Here is a 22,172-nt window from a genome sequence, read left to right as displayed (position 1 = left end):
GTGTCTCCCTCGATGGTCAGACTGAGAAGCAGAGAGAGTTGGTAGGAAAAGTTTCACCAAGCTTGAATTTCGGACCCCTGTGGTGTTCGGGTCAGATTCGACCATCCCTATTGGTTATCAACCTGGGGGGTCGTAAAACTGGCTCGCTCCCCCGCTGTTTTATGGCCTGTTCATTGTCCCTGGTGTTTCTCCTCAGTCAGAGAAACTTCTGGAGGAGTTCACTGGAATCTTCAGCCCAACAATATGTATGGACTCTTTGTTAACAACAGGTAAATGCAGGAAACGTTTTTTACCTGGCTGACATGTTTCGGCTGCGTCTGCCGCCTTCCTCAGAGCGTCATCTGACATGTGATGACATTTCGGTCCTTATCAGGTGACCGCCCTGACAGATCTGTCAGATTCTGTCAGGCCGGCCACGCCCCCAGTGGTCTCTGGAGGATGGAATCCCAGGTGTGGGAGGATGTAGGCCCCCTCGTCCCGGTATATACTGTCTCGCCTCCTGATCTCAGTGGCCTCCTTTATCCACCGTTTGACCTTGTTCTTCTCCGATGTAATGACCCTTCCCTCATTCCAGTTCATGATATGGTTGTTTCCTTTGCAGTGGTCAGTGATGGCTGATTTAGCATTTTCTTGTTCTGCTGTCTTTTTTTGATCTTGTGAGTCGTTCTGCTGTTTCTTTTTCACATTCTGTTTGATGTTCTTTTTTCCTTAAATGAAGGGATCTGCCCATTGTACTGTACGTTTTGTTACATGATTTCCATAGGATTTCATATATTACGTTGCATTGCCTCCGAGCTCCGATCCCAGTTCGGTTACGGCCGTAGCGCATCCTCCCGAGTCCCGGTCTCCATCCCTGCCTCGTGTCTACTCTTTTGGGACCAACGTGAAAGTTGCGCCGCTAAAAAAACAACCAGTGCAAGGCTGAATATGTTAACAACAGACGATTCATACAGCCGACATATTGAAATATTGAGGGCGTGTCTTAAATCACTCACCAATCAGCAGACAGCTCCTCAATATCGTACCCGTTCAATTGTCCTGATCACCCCAACGGAAGGGCGACGGACAAACGTCAACCTTTGGAGCGGTTATTTTGGTACCATCCACAATTCTTCCGGTGAAAACCCGAACCGTACCGGACCATCCCGTTCCATCCCTGCACTTTTTGTGCGGTGATGGAACGGGGCTTAGGGTCACTGGTTTGTGTCTCAGGTCCCTGGTTTGTCTGTAAGGTCCCTGATTTGTGTCTCAGGTCCCTGGTTTGTCTGTAAGGTCCCTGATTTGTGTCTCAGGTCCCTGGTGTGTGTCTCGGCTCTGTGGTTTGTCAGTAAGGTCCCTGGGTTGTGTCTCGGGTCCCTGGCCTGTGTCACGGGTCCCTGGTTTGTTTCTCAGGTCCCTGGTTTGTCTGTCAGGTTCCTGGTTTGTGTCTTGGGTCTCTGGTTTGTTTGTCAGGACCCTGGTTTGTATCTCGGGTCCCTGGTTTGTGTCTCAGCTCCTTGGTTTGTCAGTAAGGTCCCTGGTTTGTGTCTCGGGTCCCTGGTTTGTCTGTCAGGTGTCTGCTTTGTGTCTCCGGTCCCTGGTTTGTGTCTCAGGTCCCTGGTTTGTCTATAAAGTACCTGGTTTGTGTCTCAGGCTGCGTCTCCACTGCCGGAGGAACAAGCTGGTGAGGGAGCTGGAGGAGACGGTTCGTCTGGCCTCATCTCTGCACACGCAGCTCAAGAGGTCAGTGTCTCCTGAAGACGTCTTTATTCCATCACATTCACCATGTCACAGATATCGTCCTCATTCACTGTCACGTTCACCATGTCACTTATTCACAATACCACTAATTCACCACCTGACATTCACCATGTCAGTAATTCTTTGTGTCCTGATGCTGATTCACGTTTCAATTCATTATTTCATTTAAATTTAATTACACATTATTCCACCAAAAAAAAGTTTTTATAGAAATTGTTGTTGTATTTATAGATATGTAAATGTTACACATTTATTAGTCTGATAAAACCGTTGGGCGACCGTGGCTCAGTGGTAGAGTGGGTCGTTCAGTAACCGAAGGGGTGACAGTTCGAATCCCTCTCTATCAATGATGTTGTGTCCTTGGGCAAGGCTCTCTACCCACATTGCTTCGTATGAATGGTGCATGAATGTTGGTGGTGGTTGGAGGGGCCGCAGGCTAGAAATGGCAGCCAGGCCTCTGTCGGCATGCCCCAGGGCAGCTGTGGCTACAGCAGCCCTGGGGCTACAGCGTAGTCTACCACGACTGGTGTGAATGAATAATGGTTTCTGTATGCACTTTCAATCACCTTGAAAAAACTGCTATATAAATCCAAGCCATTATTAAAACTGTTTCCTGTAGATTCACTGAATTAAATTTTAATCATCTTTGATGCTGCTCCTACGACATTTCTTGACATTTTTAAAAGAATGTATTTTTGTATGTAGAATGAGTAAATGTTCTTATTAACCCCCTGACCCCGCCAGCCTGTCGGCCAGCACCCTGTCCTGCTCGTCGGGCAGCAGTCGTGGCTCCCTGGCGTCTAGTCACGGTTCTCTGGCCACTACGTCCAGCCTGGGCTCCAGCTCCTCGCTCAGCTTCACAGACCTGTACCTGGACCAGCCGGAGCTGGCCGACCTGGACCTCCAGAACCAGCTGGAGAGCCTCCTGCAGGAGGGGGGCCCGGGGGGGTACCGGCCCTCCAGCTCCATCACCACCATCCACGAGAACGAGGTGGTGACGGGCTGCCCGTCCTGGCCCCCCGGGTGTGGGGCTGGAGCAACCGGGTCCGAGGCGTCCCGGGTCCAGGCCCTCAGACTGTCGGAGACGCCGCGCTCCATGAGCTCCTTGTCACCGCGCTCCTCCCTCTCCTCGCTGTCGCCACCGTGCTCGCCGCTGGTCACCGACGCCAGCTTCCTGTCTGGCGAGGCCTTGGCGGGTCAGACAGGCCTGGAACCGGGTCAAGACCTGGAGCTGCGCAGCAGGCTTGCCGAGCTGGAGCTCGGCCTGGACTCAGAGGAGCAGGTGGAGGAGGCACGGCAGCAGCAGCAGGCGGAGAACCACTACACAGTGCTGCAGGAGGAGGTCCGAGGTAAGCACGCACCTTCAGTAGAACTTCTCATCTTTCCTGTGGAGCCACGACAGAAAACATGGAAACTTTTCATACAGCCACTTTAAGGCTTTCCCACACTGAGATTTTAACCATCTTTAGTAGTCACAGCCTCTCACACGGCGCGAGACGAATGGAAATCATCATGTCTGCAGACTGAACGAACACAAGCTGGCTCCAAATGCACAAACGCATTCATGTGTACAAAAATACCCGTGAACCTCGCCTCAGCGTTTATGTGTTTGAATAGAAATCTCGAAAAAAGAGGAGGAGGAGGATATGGATGCGGTCATTGCTCAGAGAGACAGGATGACCTGGAGGGTTCCTGTTACAACGGGTTTGAAGTCTGGTTAGCATCTTTTAGCATTTTAAGTTAGCATCTACTGGTCTTTCATTTTCCAACTCGGCACACTTCATATAAACGACAGTTTGTTTCATGCAGGCTGCAGGTCACAGCAGCAGCTGCCGCCATGACTCCTCAAATATCACAGTCCGATAGTGGTCACGAGCTTACAAGCGATACTTTGGCCATCCTAGAGCTGCGCACAAAGCCTGACCGATTTGAGCCGTGACCGCGGATTTTATGAACGATTCTCCCACAATCCGATCTTTTGTCTCGCGGCCAAAAATCATCCTGTTTGTGGGAGCCTTTAGTCTGTGGCTTTCCACAGGGATCCATTCTGGAGCTGCTGTACTTTTCTTTAGCTTTAATTTAGGCATTAGGAATTAGATTTGTTTTAAATTCCGGAAAATTGTGAAAAGTTATATCTCAAACAAGAGTCCAAATCCAAAAGATGTTCACTTTTTAATGACGGACAACTGAAAAAAAGTCATTCACGTTTTAGAAACTGGTATTTGTTCTTGATGATAACATTATTTTGTTTATCAAAAATGACTGCTGGATATATTTAAATCTCAGAAATTGTCGTCTTTGCAACATATGATGTAACCTTTCTGATATGACTGCTTCGTGATGTGGCGTTCCACGAGGATCCGTCCTGGGGTCGCTGTAGTTTCATTCTTCAGCTTTGATTTCAGGGTTGTTGGTAAATCTGTGGATTGATTTCAGGATAACTGGATGAGTGATTGGTGCTTTAAAATATCTGACAATCTGTTTATTGATTTCATGTTGTCTCGTTAACTTTACGAGACCATCTTCAAAAATAGTGAAAAACGGCCCAAATACTGTTGTGAAAGAAAAAACTCACTCAATATTCAGTTTAACAAGCTTGAACTTTTGGTTGACTCTTCAGTGAGGGAAGTTATTGATCATCTGTGATTGAGTAATATTGTAGATCTCTTGGAAATAACTCAAAGTGTTTGCTCTACAATTGATAACTAGAGTTGAAAATAGAGCAGAGAATCACAACTTTCAACTTCTGTGTTACCTCATAATCCCTGTTATTCATTTACCGGACGTTCCACAGGGTTCTTGTCTGGGGCCGCAGTAGTTTTGATAATACAACCACAGAAACCTGAATTTATTTCTTGGTCATGCGAACTGAAGCGGTGGTGAACTCTGGCAGTGAATGAAGCGTCTGATCAGACGAGCAGCGGCGGATCGCTGTGACACTCCACATCAGTGAAAACCTGTACAGGAGGATTCCTCGCCCTCACAGAAAGGGCTGATGGGAAATCCAACACTGTGTGCGAAACTGGAGCTGCGGGGGAGGACGGTGTGGTGTTACAGCCGCCGCTCGCTTTTTATCACAATAACTTTGAAACAACTGCTGCTGGTCATTCTACGCTGCAAGACTGAAGAATGGACCAGAACCTGGAAGCTTAGAAGGTTGCTTCTGGAGCTTGTGAAGCTTCTGCAGCGTCTGGAGCATCTGGAGCTTGTGAAGCTTCTGCAGCATCCGGAGCATCTGCAGCGTGTGCAGCATCTGGAGCTTGTGAAGCTTCTGCAGCATCCGGAGCATCTGCAGCGTCTGCAGCATCTGGAGCTTGTGAAGCTTCTGCAGCGTCTGGAGCTTCACGTGGACTCGAAGCAGCCGCAGTGACAGTTCGCCTGGTACTTCTGCTGTCTAGTTTTCCAGTTGAAGTTCAAGAAAAGCAACAGCGGTGCCAATAAAGTGAGGTATGACTGCAGGACAGGTTGATCTGCAGTTGAGTGTTGATCTCCACCAATCAGCTTCATTGAAGAACCTGCACACTGTCATATAAGTGAGGAATTAAGCTGGAAGGAACTGAGGAGATGTAGAGCAACTGTGGAAAGGAAAGGGGGAAAAAAGACCCACAAACGGAATGAAATAGAGAAAGACGTTTCCATGGGAACTGACATAAACTGTGTTTGTTCCATCTAGACTATGTCCCCCTGCTTCAGGGGGCAGGGCCAAAGAAGATGGGTGTGGCCTCAGCGGTGTCCGACGAGTCGGTGGCGGGCGACAGCGGCGTGTACGAACCGTCGGAGCGCAGGTACGAGGTTTACTTTTTCTACAGCAATATTTCAGGCAGATTCATAGCCCATGAGCAGAGACTGTTCTCCTCCATCTGGAGAGCATCTGAGAACCTTTGGGAACATCTGGAGAATATCTGTTAATATCTGGAGAGCAACTGATGTTTTCTCCACTGGATCAGGAAGTGAAGCAACAGTAACAGTTGTGATGATTCCACATGTAGTCAAAAGACTGATACACCAAAGGAGTAACGGTGTCAGGAGTCTCTCTCTCTCTCTCTCTCTCTCTCTCTCTCTCTCTCTCTCTCTCTCTCTCTCTCTCTCTCTCTCTCGGACTCTCTCTCTGTCTCTCTCTCTTTCTCTCTCTCTTTCTCTGTTTCTCTCTTTCTCTCTCTCTCTCTCTCTCTTTCTCTCTCTCTCTCTCTTTCTCTCTCTCTCTTTCTCTGTTTCTCTCTCTCTCTCTCTGTCTCTCTCTCTTTCTCTGTTTCTCTGTTTCTCTCTCTCTCTGTCTCTCTTTCTCTCTTTCTCTGTTTCTCTCTCTGTCTCTCTCTGTCTCTCTCTCTCTCTGTCTCTCTCTATCTCTCTGTCTCTCTCTCTCTCTGTCTCTCTTTCTCTGTTTCTCTCTCTCTCTCTCTCTGTCTCTCTATCTCTCTGTCTCTCTCTGTCTCTCTCTCTCTCTGTCTCTCTCTCTCTCTCTGTCTCTCTATCTCTGTTTCTCTCTCTCTCTCTCTCTGTCTCTCTCTGTCTCTCTCTCTCTCTGTCTCTCACTCTCTCTCTATCTCTCTGTCTCTCTCTCTCTCTCGAGTGGAGTGTGTGCAGAGTGAATGAGCAGAAACTAAGGATGTCTTTTCTGACTGTTTATAACCGTTTCAAACCGTTTGTGGCGTGCGTGTGTGCGTGTGTGCGTGTGTGCGTGTGTGTGTGCGTGCGTGTGTGCGTGCGTGTGTGTGTGTGTGTGTTTCCTGGTTTGGTGAGGCTGTGGTGCTGTTAGCAGCGTTAGCTTTGCATCATGAGTTACACCAGCCTGACCAGGAAACACGGGTTCAAGCTGAACCCTGGGTTCTCCTGCTCAGAGACGTAAGTCTCAGCGATGGCGAAGGTGGTGGAGCATCAAACATCATATCTGCTGCGAGGATGAATGAGCTGTGGGGATGTTTGTTAGTGAAATAGAGCGTTAACGCTGTTGTCTCAGCCAGAGTGGAGGTCAGAGACACGCTGGTGGAGGTGCCACAGAGCACACCGGCTAAAACAGTCATGCTGGCTAATGTTCCTCCATTTATCAGCAATCTCACCCTAATTGACCTGCTCTCCAGGTATGGAAGGTAGTTTCCCCTGTGAAGAGACTGACTTCAGGCTGCAAGGCGCCTGAGCACAGACATTTTGTCTGTTATAGGAGACTCATGGTCCTGAAGAAGAACAACTAGGAATTGAACCTGAGCTTCAAGGTGAATGTAGACAGTTTTGATTATGTTTGATTAGCTACCACTGAGAACATGAGATGCTTCGGATGAGTACCGGAGGAACATCAGAGGAGGTCCTGTCCTGAGGTGGGAGTCGGTGAAGCAGGAGGAGGTGGAGGAACGAGAGGAGGTGCAGGAGGAAAGATGCCAGAGGGGAGGAGTGCAGGAGAGAACTCTGAGAAGACGGCAGAGGGTCCTTTAAATGGTGGAACAGAAAGGGTGGAGGTGGAGAAGAACAGTGGGGCTGGCGACGGAAAGGAGGTGGGTGGAGGAGGTGTAGATGGAGAAGAGGTTGGTTGAGGAGTTGCTCATCTGGACTCTCAGGAGGACAGCGGCCTCACTGAGGTTTTAGGATGAGTTGGAGAAACTGTAAAGGGAGGAGCGAGGGTGGAGCTGGAGGAGGAGGAGAACAGTATGAGACAAAAGGAAACGGCCCCAAAGCAACGAAAGTGACTCTGAGTTCACCAGAGGATCCTGAAGCTGATCTGAGTTCAGCTGAGGATCCTGAAGCTGATCTGAGTTCAGCTGAGGATCCTGAAGCTGATCTGAGTTCAGCTGAGGATCCTGAAGCTGATCTGAGTTCACCAGAGGATCCTGAAGCTGATCTGAGTTCAGCTGAGGATCCTGAAGCTGATCTGAGTTCAGCTGAGGAGAGTGAAGAGTCGAGTAGCGACTCCTCTGAAGAAGAGGAATGAAACGGTTTCTACAACAAACAAAGAACAAAAATGTGAACGTATTGGAGACTATTTTCCAAACAGAATGTTTCTTAAACGTGGCTAAAGTCAACATGAAGTGCAGAGAGGAGGGGGGCTCACTGAGTGTCAGTCACTGAGTTTATTGATGAATAGTCCAGGGGGTAAAAATCCAAACAAGAGCAGAGAACACAAAAGCCATAAACTTCAGTTCACAAGGAAGCACAGAGGAATCTGGAACGACTGGATGAACCGACACAGACAACAGGGGGAGAGGGGTTTAAATACACAGGGAAGGCGGGGAGACCACAGGTGCTGCACTTTAGTGCTGAGCGGGCAAGAACACAATAGGATCATTGAAAACGAGGTGAGACACACAGGGGCAGACAGACACAAAGGGTACGTCCGAAAAGTCCCTCCTATCTCCTTTACTATCGACTTTTTCTTAACCTCAGACGTGTTCTGTGTGGCGGCCATGATAAGGACTGTTCGAATTCTCAATAAGCAAAGGAAAGGAGGCTCGCTGCTTCCTTTAGAGCCGCCGTCGCATTATTACGACGTCACGAAGTGAAAGTGCGGTCCGACTGCCACACCAACGTGATCACCTTTCACTATCTCCTTTAGGAAGCCTCCTAACTCCTTTCACAAACTCCTTTAGGAAGCCTCCTAACACCTTTCACTAACTCCTTTAGGAAGCCTCCTAACACCTTTCACTAACTCCTTTAGGAAGCCTCCTAACACCTTTCCTTCACTCCTTTAGGAATCCTCCTAACACCTTTCCTAACTCCTTTAGGAAGCCTCCTAACACCTTTCCTAACTCCATTAGGAAGCCTCCTAACACCTTTCCTTCACTCCTTTAGGAATCCTCCTAACACCTTTCCTAACTCCTGTAGGAGGCGTCCTAACACCTTTTACTAACTCCTTTAGGAATCCTCCTAACACCTTTCCTTAACTCCTTTAGGAGGCGTCCTAACACCTTTCCTTAACTCCTTCAGGAAGCCTCCTAACTCCTTTCCTTAACTCCTTTAGGAAGCCTCCTAACACCTTTCACGAACTCCTTTAGGAAGCCTCCTAAGACCTTTCCTTATCTCCTTTAGGAAGCCTCCTAACACCTTTCACTAACTCCTTTAGGAAGCCTCCTAACACCTTTCCTTCACTCCTTTAGGAATCCTCCTAACACCTTTCCTAACTCCTTTAGGAAGCCTCCTAACACCTTTCCTAACTCCATTAGGAAGCCTCCTAACACCTTTCCTTCACTCCTTTAGGAATCCTCCTAACACCTTTCCTAACTCCTGTAGGAGGCGTCCTAACACCTTTTACTAACTCCTTTAGGAATCCTCCTAACACCTTTCCTTAACTCCTTTAGGAGGCGTCCTAACACCTTTCCTTAACTCCTTCAGGAAGCCTCCTAACTCCTTTCCTTAACTCCTTTAGGAAGCCTCCTAACACCTTTCACGAACTCCTTTAGGAAGCCTCCTAAGACCTTTCCTTATCTCCTTTAGGAAGCCTCCTAACACCTTTCACTAACTCCTTTAGGAAGCCTCCTAACACCTTTCCTTCACTCCTTTAGGAATCCTCCTAACACCTTTCCTAACTCCTTTAGGAAGCCTCCTAACACCTTTCCTAACTCCATTAGGAAGCCTCCTAACACCTTTCCTTCACTCCTTTAGGAATCCTCCTAACACCTTTCCTAACTCCTGTAGGAGGCGTCCTAACACCTTTTACTAACTCCTTTAGGAATCCTCCTAACACCTTTCCTTAACTCCTTTAGGAGGCGTCCTAACACCTTTCCTTAACTCCTTCAGGAAGCCTCCTAACTCCTTTCCTTAACTCCTTTAGGAAGCCTCCTAACACCTTTCACGAACTCCTTTAGGAAGCCTCCTAAGACCTTTCCTTATCTCCTTTAGGAAGCCTCCTAACACCTTTCACTAACTCCTTTAGGAAGCCTCCTAACACCTTTCCTTAACTCCTTCAGGAAGCCTCCTAACTCCTTTCCTTAACCCCGTGATGTCATCCAGGGGTTAAGGTAAAGTCCATAGATAAGGAGATAGGAGGGACTTTTCGGACGTCCCCAGAGACCTGACACTAAGCAGGAAGTGTTCAGACTGAAGAAACTTGGTATGAAAGTTAAAGAAGAACTCCTCAAAGAACAGGATGAGCCACTATGATTGTTAGCTTTTAAAATGGACATATTTGAATGTTTTTAATCTGAATGGAATGTCCCTGTTCTATCAGCTTTTAGTTTTTTTTGTAATTTAAGTTTTTATTGACTTTCAAAACATGTATGAAACAAGAACAAAAAACATTGACATAAAGGCTGATTCGCCCACCCCCTATCCCCAAGGTAACAGCATATAAAGGGTTACAGTAAAAATAAATCTGAAAAACAAATATCTGCAAATCGCTGGGACGATTCTAAAATGTGGAAAACTCAAAACACAAAACATCAGTGTAAGCAAGGCTTTACATGACACTTCTCTTAGCTTTTATAGAGTCCCAAAAACCATCCCAATCAGTGTCTCTGTCCCCTTTCAACTTGTTGAGCATGACCTCATGCGACGCTGTGTCCGCCATTGATTTGATCCAGTCATTTAACTGAGGGCACACTGCTCTGCCAGTGTCCTGAAATGATCCTGGACGCTGTCACAAGGCCGACCATAACAATTGAAAAGATTCCTTTAGAGACATTCAGCTCTTGAGATGTGTCTCCCAATAGACACAGTTCTGGAGTCCGAGGGACTTCTGTCCCAGACCCAGCACTTAAGGCCCCTGCATACTCCATTTTAGAAGCTATAAGAACAAAAAGAAAACTTCGGCAGGAAAGTTCATACTCCAATAAGAAGCTGTGGAACTCGCTTGTCACGCCCCCTTCCCAGCAGGCCACGCCCCCTCACAACAGCCACATGTCTGTGAAGCAGCGTTTTAACTTTTCAACTGCAGTTTATTTCTCACCTCCAGTGTTTTCAGAAATACATTTCTCTGAACTGTTTCAGTGATAAAAGAGAAAGTTTCTGTCCGAGCCGCCATGTTGGTCTGGTTTTAACTGCAGGAGCTGACAGCTGTTCGTGATGCGTTCAGGTGCATCACGTAAGCCTGCACTCCGACATGTTGAGCTGCTGGACTCACACAGTAGAGATGTTACAAGCTAAATATGATTAAAATATGACTGATAGTCATTAGCGAACTGGAACACGCATGAGCAGCACACAGCAGAGCAGAAGTTTTGGCGGTGCGGCACCAACATAGTCCGGCCAGGGCGGTTGGCACGGCCGAAACAAATTCCTTCGGCCAGACGAGCTGGACGAAGGAAAAGCCACAGATGACGCAAGTTTTGAGAGAGCGTGCAATTGGCATGCTGACAGCAGGTATGTCCACCAGAGCTGTTGCCAATGAATTGAATGTTCATTTCTCCACCATAAGCGTCTCCAAAGGCGTTTGAGAGAATTTGGCAGTACGTCCAACTGTCCTCACAACCGCAGACCAGGTGTGACCACACCAGCCCAGGACCTCCAAATCTAGCATGTTCCCCTCCATGATGGTCTGAGACCAGCCACCTGGACAGCTACTGCAACAATCGCTTTGCAGAACCAAAGAATTTCTGCACAAACCGTCAGAAACCCTCTCACACCTGAGACCCTGGTCCACACTGTTGTGGACCTGTACTGAACTGTTTCCACTAGGACAGACTCTGTATCGACGGAGCATCATGGTCTGGGCCAGACTGAGCTGAACGGCAGAACAGATTATTGATTGACACAAATAGAAAACGTCAAAATAGATGTGAACTGATTTTTTTGTACGCCTGAATTTGAATGTGAAAATGTTTTTGTTAAATAGTGACAGAATATGAAAGATTTATATCCAAAATCTCTCTCTCTCTCTCTCTCTCTCTCTCTCTCTCTCTCTCTCTCTCTCTCTCTGTCTCTCTGGGCCTGCAGGCCGATCATCCCTGCAGATCGGTTGTCATCGTCCTGTGAGGTCCGGTCTTGGTCTGGCTGCTCTCGGGTCCAGCTCGGATTCCGGTTTGAGTCCAAAGAGCAGCGCTTCACCGTCTACATCATACAGCTGAGCAACTGCAGCGCCCTCTGTCTGCCGGCTGACCACAAACTGTACGTACACACAGTCTGTACCTCTGTCCGTCTCTTCAGCTCTTCATGAGTTTGACGTTCAGCCTGTTTAACTCTTCCATCATTCAGCTCCGGTTCCAGAAACGTTGGGACAGCATGTTCTTAGCGTCAGATTTGATTGAGACGACTGGTCAAATAGTTTTATTGTTTGGTGAAACTTCTCGGACTCAGAACGTTGTGACAGCTTGGCTCAGACACTGACCCATCCGTCCTGCAGGTACGTCCGTCTCGCCGTCCTGCCCTGCGTCCAGACCGTCCGCTGCCTCTTCCGGACGCGTGGCTCGCCGCCGCACGACGCCATCGACATCAGTGAGGTGTTCGGCATGCACATCCCACACAATGCACTGCGGCACAAGACGCTGAGGGTTGACGTCTGCAACACCAGCAAGTCGGGTCACGAGGAGTGTCTGGTGAGTGTGGTCAGCTTTAGCAGCATTAGCATTAGCTTTAGCAGTGGAAGATTCATTGACAGGCAGGTGACTCCGACTCTTCATCCTCCTCCTCCTCCTCAGGCTGGAGTTCAAATCAACATGGCCGACATCAGCTGTTCAGAGGAGAAATGTTCCAAGTGGTTCAACCTGCTGAGTCGAGTCAACGTGTCGGAGCTCCTAAGCAACAACTCTGTCCAGAACCAGGTCCAGAACCAGGTCCAGAACCCAGTCTGGGTCCACACTTCACAGCACATTAGAACCGATGACAGACACGGAACAAGATGTTGTGATGTTTGTGTTTCAGGCTGCAACTTCAGGAAGTGACAGAGTCAAAGCTGGACGGCAACAGGAAGTAGAACCAGAAGAAGAGGACTGGTGAGAAGCAGGCAGCAATACCAATACTGCTAGTAGTACTAGTACTGCTAGTATTAGCACTGCTAGCATTAGCAGTAATACTTGTAGTAGTACCTCTGCCAGTAGTTCTACTAACATTAATACTTGTAGTTGTACCTTCTTCCAGTAGTTCTACTTGCAGTAATACTTGTCGTAGTACCTGTGGCAGTAGTTCTACTTGCAGTAATACTTATGAATGAATGAATGAATTTATTTCGAGCATTTATAAAAAAAACTTTACTTATTTGAATAAACATAGAGTCAATACATAACAAAACACGGCACTTTGTTCGAAAAAGGAGTGGGAAGATATTTGTATCTCTGTCTGTAGTTCTACTAGCAGTAATACTTGTAGTAGTATCTCTGTCAGTAATTCTATCAGCAGTATTCTGATCAGTAATACTCATGGTACTTCAGGCGGGGCGACCTAGCGGATGTGTTTGAAGAAGTTGGGGGTCCTACGAAGGGGGCGGAGCCTCCAGAGGAGGAAGAGGCGTTTCACCTGAACACCAGCCAATGGGGGGCGGAGAGGGCGGAGCCTCAGGAGGAGGAGGAGGAGTTTCAACTGGACACCAGTCAATGGGGGGTGGAGAGGGCGGAGCCTCAGGATGAGGAGGAGGAGTTTCACTCGGACAGTAGCCAATGGGACGTGGAGGGGGCGGAGACTAAAGCTCCTCCTCCAGCAACAGCTGCCCCTCCCATCACAGAGAAGGTAACAGACGTTTGTGCTCCTCCTGTAAGGAACATCTGGAGACGTTCTCTGATGACTATGTTGGTGGGGCTTCTCTGACTCCAGGTCAACAAGCAGACCAGCACGGATCCGGTCCAGCGCCACACGGCAGTCCGGCCCAAACAGCGGCGACCTGATCGGCACCAGCAGAACATCTTTATGAGGGGCAGCACCATCATCCGCTCCAAGACCTTCTCCCCCGGGCCACAGAGCCAGTACGTCTGCAGGGTAGGTGGATCCGTCGTGACCTTTGACCTGAGGCACTTTGCTGTTTCCGGTCAGAGGTCAGCAGCCGTGACCTTTGACCTCTGCAGCTGACTGGAAGTTCCTCACGTTATGTGTCCCTCTGCAGATCAACCGCAGCGACAGTGACAGCTCCACGCTCTCCAGGAAGTCTCCGTTCGTCCGCAACGCCTCCGAGAGACGCAGCGTGAGGGTCAAGAAGGTAAACAGGACTTAGTCCAAGACATAAACTTTGGCAGATCATCAAGGAAACAAACTTCTCTATCGAAATCTGCCAGGGTTTTACAGTTTCATACCTCGCAGCTCGGTTTGACAGACCCCTTGAGAGCCAAGTTACGTCTAATCAAGCATTTTCTTTCTACTCTAATGCCCACCACTCGCTCTCCAAATACTGGAAATTTAGCTCCCATCTGCTCTCAGAAGCCGACTTTAAATCCTTCCTTGCTTCTCAAATTGAATTCTTCTTTGAGATCAATAACACACCGGGCATCAGGTCGGATACATTTCGGGAAACCTTTAAAGCTTATCTCCATGGTCAAATTATTTCCTTCGTTTCCCATCTCAAGAAATCACAAAAAATAAACGGACAGAAATTTCAACTAAAATCTGAAACTCAGACACCCAGTTTAAAAAAACAACAACTCCTGCCACATATAAGGACCGGCTTCTCCTCCAACCACAATATGACTTGTTATCCCCCAGTCAAGTGGAACGGCAACGGATGGCCACAAGACCCTAGATGATCTCACATTCTCTCAAATTGACGTTAACAACCTCAAGGCTGTGGGTGCACCACTGACCGAAGCGGAGGTGACAGAAGCCATTAGATCACTATAAACGGGTACATCTCCTGGTCCTGATGGGTATACCTCTGAATTCTACAAAACATGTTCATGTTCGACACTCTCAACTGATTTGGCCTTAGTGGTAACTTTATTTCTTGGTTCCGATTACTTTACTCATCCCCAGTCGCCTCAGTTAATGCTGATGGTATGAGATCCAAAACATTTCCACTCTTGGGGGGTAATAAGCAAGGCTGCGCTTTATCCACCCTTTTATTGGTGCTTGCCATGGAGCCACTGGCTATCTGGCTTCGTAACCAAGATAGATTTAGGGGCATTATGCACGGAGGACTAACACATAAGCTGTCACTGTATGCAGATAACCTCCTGCTCTATATTTCGTACCCCATAACCTCTCTCCCTGTAATTCTGAACATCTTGGAGAGATTGAAAAAGATATCAGGTCACAAGCTTAATCTCCATAAAAGTGAGTCTCTTCACAGTCCAGCCAATGCTCTGCCACAGGACATTTCTTCTTTTTAAGAAAGCGCTAGAAGGTTTCAGATACTTGGAATTTTCATAAGCACTTCTTTTACAGAACTAACTACTGATCTTTGATCCAGTGGTTGAGCGCTGTAAAGAAGACTTGAAGAGACTGGCCACATTGCCCGTCTCCCTAATGGGACGCGTCAACCTGATTAAAATAGTCACTCCTGTATATTTTTCAACAATTCCGATATTTATACACAAATCTTTTTCCCTCACTCTTGACAAACTGATTAACTCATTCCTGTGACACAACAAAAGAGCTCGTATTAGGAAGGAGATTCTCCACCTCCCAAAGGTAAAGGGCGGCCTGGCACTGCTTAACTTTTGCTATTATTACTGGGTATGTAATATCAATAAACTCTTATTTTGGAACTCTAAATCTGTACAAAGTGAGCTCCCACAATAGGCACAAATGGAGATATCCTCGTCTAACCTCTTGCTGTGGTCACTGATGTGCTCAGAATGACCGCTTCCACTCAAGGTGACGAACTCCTTTAAAATGTGGAGTCAGTTCAGGAAACTCTTTAGCTACCAGGGGTCATCCGCTCTCGCTCCCATCTATGGCCATCATAACTTCCTGCTTTCCTGCTCTGACCCAACATTTCGTAATTGGCATGAGAAGGCCTTACCTCCATAAGTAGTCTCTACATCGATGATTTTTTTTCCTCAATTCTCGGATTTAGCTGCCAAATTCAGCCTCCCAAACTCCCACAGGCTTCGCTGCTTCCAGATGAAACAATACCCTCCATTTCCTAACCAACCAGCAAACTCTGGTCTAGACTTCTTTCTATCTCTAAAGGCAGACTAGAAGAAACTCATTTCTATCATATATGATAAGATATCCACAGTGACTCCGACTGGGCTGGACACCCTTCCAGCTGTGTGGAGCCAGGACCTCTGGACTGATCTTTCTGATGAGCAGTGGAATTCTGCCATGGCCCTGGTACACACATCATCTATATGTGCAAGGCACTGCTTACTCCCGTGTAACATCCTGCTCAGGAGCCACGACACCAACGCAAAACTGGCAAAAATGCTCCTGATAGATCCGACTCATGTAACAGATGCAAACACTCACCAGCAGACCACATACACATGCTCTGGTCAAGCCCCAAGCGGTCTGGGTTCTGGCCACAGATATTTAACACAGTTGGGAACGTCTTCGGTAGAACAATTGAGCCCGACCCCTCCACGACCCTTCCCACGAAACAGTGACATGCCTAACGCATCAAAACAGGTCTCAGCCTTCACGACCCTACCTGCCAGAAGGCTCGTCCTCCTAAATGGATTCGTCCGCTCCCTCCTACACATGACAGACGGCCACTTGAAATCTTAAATTGCATCAAGCTAGAGAGGATCAGATTCTCCCTTCAGGGTTCCTTCAAAGTCTTTTACAAAATGTGGCAACCTTTTATTTCCTCCTTCTACTCACTCAGTATTTCTATAGAACCTGAGAACTAATTGAGCAGGCGATGACCACTATGAGCAGACCCCCTCCCAGGAGTGTGTGTGTGATGTCTGTCTTCAGGATAGGGATGCTTTGGAGGTTGTTTGTTTGTTTGTTTGTTTTCCTTTTCTGGATGCTTCTTGTGTTTTGTTCCTCCTCTTACTTATTTACTCTTTAGGCTTTTCACTTCTTTTTGTCACTAATCATATCTGTTTATGCCCATCTTCCTTTTATTAGCTTGTTGTTGTTTCTGGTTTTTTAATTTATAAAAACAAAGAAAAGAGAAGAAAAGATCCCAGACCGTATTACGACCACAGTCTGGAAGCCAATATGGCTAAAAATCCATTTGAAATGTTTTAACAGAAATACTTGTTCATTTTAGGATTAAACTGCATTTTTTGACTCGTAAATAAAAATTAATGATCAATCATCCAAACTGCATTTTGAACTGTCGCTCTCCTGCGCCGCTTGGAAATGCTGAGTCAGATTGAATTTTGATCCTTTTGTTGCCGGTCGGACGTGAAAAGGAAAAAGTAATTCCCTCTTTAGGTTTTCTGCCATAAAATGTGCAACTTGAATAAGGAGATGAAAACACAGTTTGGATGAACTATTATTAATTTACTTTATGAGTCACTTAATGCAGCTATATCCTTGAAATAAAAAAGCATTTTTGCAAATTTATTTTAATCTTCAAATTTCACAAACCAAAATGAATTCTGGTCGCTGGAGTGTTTTTACAATTAAAACTTCAACTTAAACTTCATTTTCTTTTTCTTTTTCATGAAGTCACAGAATAAGCAGCCTTGTCAAATAAACTTAAAATACTGTTTGGATGATTGATCATTAATTTTTATTTATGAGTCAAAAACTGCAGTTTAATCTGAAAATGAAAAAGTATTTCTGTTAAAACATTTCAAATAGATTTTTGAGCCTCAGTGGCTTCCAGACAGACGATTCCACCTGAGAGAATTCAATAAATAAAACTGGGAGAGAAAAAAGAAGATAAACAGAACTTTCTCCTCGTATATGAAGGTACCAGAACTTTCTGCTCCTCCAGGAAGGTACCAGAACCTTTTCCTCATCCATAAAGGTACTAGAACATAAAGGTACTAGAACGTTCTCCTCCTCCCGGAAGAAGGTAACAAGGATTTCTGGTCAGGACCTCTCGGAGCCAGAATTTCTAACAGCTGTCTCACCTCCTGGACCTGGTCTTTGTTCCAGATGTTCACCCATCTTACCTCTTGGACCTGGTCTTTGTTCCAGATGTTCACCCGTCTTACCTCTTGGACCTGGTCTTTGTTCCAGATGTTGACCCGTCTTACCTCTTGGACCTGGTCTTTGTTCCAGATGTTGACCCATCTCACCTCCTTAACTTGATCTTGGCTCCAGATGTTGACCTCTCCTCGGCCTGGTCTTGGTTCCAGATGCTGACCTGTCTCCCCTCCTATCTTGTCCTGGTGTGTCCCCCAGCCTCCAGTCCAGGTCCATGTCCGGGGTCTGGATGGGCTTCTGAGGACCTCCCTGGACCTAGAGCTGGACCTGCAGGTGTCCCGGACTCGGCAGGCCCGGCTGGACCAGGAGATCCGCGTCCTGAGGGAGCTGAAGACCGAGCTGGAGAAGGCCCGAGTCCAGAACCAGAAAGAGCTGCCGGGCTGGGTGCAGGAGGACGACCGGTTCCGAGTCCTGCTGAGGGGGGCAGAGCGACAGGTGAGACCAGGACCTGCTCCACTTCTTCACCTGCCCCTCTTCATCAGCTCCTCCTCTTCATCTCCTGCTTCCTCCAGTGGTCTGTACTGTACTCATGTCCACCTGTCTGTCTCTCTCTCGCCTCCACCCGTCTGTTTTCCGGTGGCTCCAGACGGAGGAGGAGCAGCAGCAGCAGCAGCGGGTGGAGAAGATGATGCGAGCGGCAGCGAAGGACGTTCACAAGCTAAGAGGACGAAGTTGTAACGACGTCCCCGAGGTGCAGACGTTCAGGTGACCACACGTCGTTTTTCACTTTCAATATGTAGCGCCAGCTAATGCTAAACACGTAGCCTCCAGCGACCGCGTACCCTTAAGCTAACTCTTCATCCTGGACACTTCCTGTCTCCGTCCCTGCAGGGAGAAGATGGCGTTCTTCACACGGACGAGGAGCTCCATCCCCAAACTGCCGGCCGACGATGTGTAGAAACATTTCAAAGTATTTGTTCTGCTGATCCTCCGAGAAATAAACTAAAAAACAGTTAGCGTTAAAGAGCCGATAACAGCTAGCCTCACTCCACTGGGAAGTTAGCATTAGCCTAGTTTTTCATTTCTTCTTCTGTTACTAACACTCATTTTTCAAACATTCCCATAAAACATTTGCTGAAAAGACACGAAAAAAACTAGACGGAAGAAATCACCAGTTTGAGGACTTCTGTCACTGAAGCAGGATTCAGTTCTAAACTTTTCTTTATCAACACATTTTCTTCTGGAAGTTTCATCAGTCTGAAGTCGTCAGTCTTTATTTTCGTCGTTTCTTTGTGAATCCGACAGTTTAAATCTGTCACTTCTCTTCAATTCTTTTAACGGAAACCAACAAAAACAGTTTTTGTCAGTTTGATGACTTAATATTAATTAATATTTCTATTTTCGTTTGGTTTCTTGATCATTCTACTGTTTTTCCATATCAATTTTGGTTAGTTAAAGTGAAACTTTTCTTTTCCTTCCAGTTTAGTTTGAAAAATATATATATTTTTATATTTAAATTTAATAAAACATCAGAGCTGCAGTTCCTCCTCTCGACCACTGGCAGCGTCAAACCCCCGACGATCCCGGTCGTCGTTGGGATCGTCGTTGGGATCGTCGTTGGGATCGTCGTCTTACTAAAGGAAAACTCTAAATGCTCTAGATGATTGTTGCGTATTTTTCACGTTTGTTTGGTCATTAAACTGGAAAGCAGGCAGCCAATAGGAAGGCAGCTGTGTCTCCCGGGGCTCTCTGATTGGCTGCTCTCTGCTCTTATTTAACCAGGTCAGTGGATTCTTTCGGCTCTCACAGGACTGTTTTTGGCCACCAGGGAGCGCCACCTTCACAGCCTCAGTGTTTTTCTCTGTATGCAGTGAAGTTAATGAAGTTTTGAAAAACAAAGCATGTTTGGCTACGTTAGCAATTAGTTAGCAAAGCAGCGAGCTAACGCAAGTTAAAAATCAGAAGTTAGTCGTTTTTAATCAATAAATTTGAACCCAATTGAAATGATTGAAATTCAAATTTTTTTCTCAATAAATTTTATTTTCTCTAATAAATGTTACATTTTTTCATTGATTTTTTTTTCCTTTACCTTTTTTTTCTGAACTTTTAAAGCTTTTTAAAAAAAATGTATAAGTGTTTCGCACGTTTCTACTTTCTAGGTTTCGTTTTTCTTTTTCTTTTTCTACAAATTTTGATGTTTTTCCCTTTTTTTTTTTTTTCTGTTAAAATTTTGTCGGAACTTTCATCTTTCTTGGTTAAACTGTAAATGTACAAAATAAAGTTTTTAAGTTGAAACTTTAAATTAAACACATCCCATGTATTTGTAAAAATGTGAAAAACGACGTTCTTTATCTCGATTGTAGAAGTTTGACAGACACTAAGAGAAGATTTGTGAAACTTTGACGTAGGGTCAGGATGTGGTGTCAGTGCTGCCCCCATGTGGCCAAAACCCTGCGAACGTTCAGTGCGGACACGACGACGGGATAAAACTGCAAACCGCTGTGGTTCATCCTCGCTCTTCTAACCATTCAATTTCTAAGGTTCTTCCTCGACGCTGCTCGCTTCTCCAATCAATACGACTCGTTTCTCTTACATAAAGAATTAACAGTCGCTCCACGTTCGATTAACGTTAAGAATATGTTGCACAAATGTCTCGGAACATTACGATTTATCGGACGGAGTCGGAAGCTGTGACGCTGCGCGGCACTTCCAACTTTACCGCGGGAGAAATTGTTGCTTGCCTGTCTCTTTAAGAGGCGAGGCGCTTGCAGCCACGAACCTCGATACCTGGAACTTTATTAGCACAGACACGGAACGTGCACGGAACGTGGGAATAGTGTGCTGCCACGTGTGTTAATGATTTAATCACAAAGAACTGCAGAAATGGTGATTCTGGTGAAACGCGGAGCAGAGTGTCGTCGATGAGTCAGCAGTTAGCAACGGCCAAACTAAACTTCTTGGAAAATGTTTCAGTTCAAATCAGAGATGAAACTTTTCAGCGTCGCTCTGATGCATTTGTAGAAATTAAAGACGAGTCAAAGGTACTTTAACGTACGGACTAGTCACTGCAGCCATTCAGTTCATACGTTAACGTGTTTGTGAAAATCATGCTCGTACCAATCAGAAATGCTAACCTCTTTGTGGGCGGAGCTTGAATGTGTTTCACTGACATCACATCGTTACGTGTTATTGAACTTTTTTTTATTTTGTCGATGCTCGGATGCTAATGTTATTGCTAATGTGTCTGTTAAATTCAGACGGGATCGTTTGTGGGCGGAGCCAAGATGCTAACAGGTGTTAATGTTTCTCTACAAATTGGAAACGTTCGGGTTCCAAAGTAATCGTAAAAATCCCAAGTGAAGATTTTTGTCTTCGTTCGCGAACGTGTTAAAGTTAAAGCTCAAGTTCTGAAGTTTTGATCGAACTCAGGGGACGATTGTTCAATGCTAACACATGACCACTTGGGGGCGGGGCCTCGCCATGTGGGCGGGGCCTCCTATTGTTAACGATAGCAGCTCTGGTGCCTGCAGCAGGAAACTGAAACCAACGAGTGACTTTAGAAAGAAACGGCGTAAAACCTGGTCTTTTCCTCCCGTCGGCCCCTGGGACGCCAGGCGTCGGCCCCTGGGACGCCAGGCGTCGGCCTCTGGGACGCCAGGCGTCGGCCCCTGGGACGCCAGGCGTCGGCCCCTGGGACGCCTCTGGGACGCCAGGCGTCGGCCTCTGGGACGCCTGGCGTCGGCCTCTGGGACGTCAGGCGTCGGCCTCTGGGACGTCAGGCGTCGGCCTCTGGGACGCCAGGCGTCGGCCTCTGGGACGCCAGGCGTCGGCCTCTGGGACGTCAGGCGTCGGCCTCTGGGACGTCAGGCGTCGGCCTCTGGGACGTCAGGCGTCGGCCGCTGGCAGAGAAAACCTAGAGAAAGTGTGTTTTGGTTTTTTTTGTTCGGACTTTTCCGATTAACTCTCGCTTCCCGATGAAGGATCTTTAATTTTTTCATTCTGACAAATCGTTTGGAAAACAAACGTTTTCTTTCTTTGATCATGTTTTTCTGATGATTGTTTGTTACAAACTTCCAGCAGCTTCTATTTATTGCACTTTTTGTGATTTGGGTGTTTTTGTTTTTCTTTTTATCGAGAATCCCGAAAAGCTGTGAACTTTATTCTCAGACACTGAAACTGTTGTAAATATCAAACCAGAAGAAACAAATATGTTTTGTAGTTTCACAACAAATAAAAATTCTACTTTTCTCCGCATCACTTTGGGTTTTTATTGTTAATTGAATGAAAAAAGTGGGATTTTTGAGGGGAAATTAAATAAACTGATGAATTTGTGAGACTGAACAGTGAGAAGATGGTCGAGAGAGAGAGAGAGTGAAGAGAACGTACTGAAGGAGGGGGGTACACTTTGTTATGGTGGTGAGAAACACGACTCCTTAACTGACTCAAGGGTTTTACAGCTGCTCATCGCAGTGAACAAGGGGACGTCCAAATTGTCCCTCCTGTCTCCTTATCTATCCACTTTACCTTAACCCCTGGAGGACATCACGGGGTTAAGGAAAGGAGTTAGGAGGCTTCCTAAAGGAGTTAAGGAAAGGTGTTAG

The 22,172-nt window shown here is 46.6% G+C and overlaps 1 protein-coding gene across 1 annotated transcript in view; it reads left to right on the top strand.

Moving 5' to 3' along the window:
- wwc1 (WW and C2 domain containing 1) overlaps positions 1-21,818 on the top strand; it is a 50,419-nt gene extending 28,601 nt beyond the window's left edge. Inside the window, exons 10-22 of the mRNA XM_080484111.1 lie at positions 1,633-1,722; positions 2,485-3,089; positions 5,414-5,525; positions 11,596-11,766; positions 12,002-12,194; positions 12,297-12,431; positions 12,520-12,590; positions 13,026-13,320; positions 13,405-13,566; positions 13,691-13,783; positions 17,830-18,066; positions 18,218-18,336; positions 18,463-21,818. Coding sequence (XP_080340237.1) covers positions 1,633-1,722; positions 2,485-3,089; positions 5,414-5,525; positions 11,596-11,766; positions 12,002-12,194; positions 12,297-12,431; positions 12,520-12,590; positions 13,026-13,320; positions 13,405-13,566; positions 13,691-13,783; positions 17,830-18,066; positions 18,218-18,336; positions 18,463-18,529 — 2,350 coding nt within the window. The 3' untranslated portion in view covers positions 18,530-21,818. The remainder of the gene's footprint in view (positions 1-1,632; positions 1,723-2,484; positions 3,090-5,413; positions 5,526-11,595; positions 11,767-12,001; positions 12,195-12,296; positions 12,432-12,519; positions 12,591-13,025; positions 13,321-13,404; positions 13,567-13,690; positions 13,784-17,829; positions 18,067-18,217; positions 18,337-18,462) is intronic.
- Positions 21,819-22,172: the final 354 nt, after the last annotated feature.

The sequence above is a fragment of the Lipophrys pholis genome (assembly GCF_963383615.2).
Source record: "Lipophrys pholis genome assembly, chromosome: 16".
Taxonomy (NCBI): domain Eukaryota; kingdom Metazoa; phylum Chordata; class Actinopteri; order Blenniiformes; family Blenniidae; genus Lipophrys; species Lipophrys pholis.
Note: the sequence above shows the minus strand (reverse complement) of the source record. Positions and strands in the feature narration are given on the sequence as shown.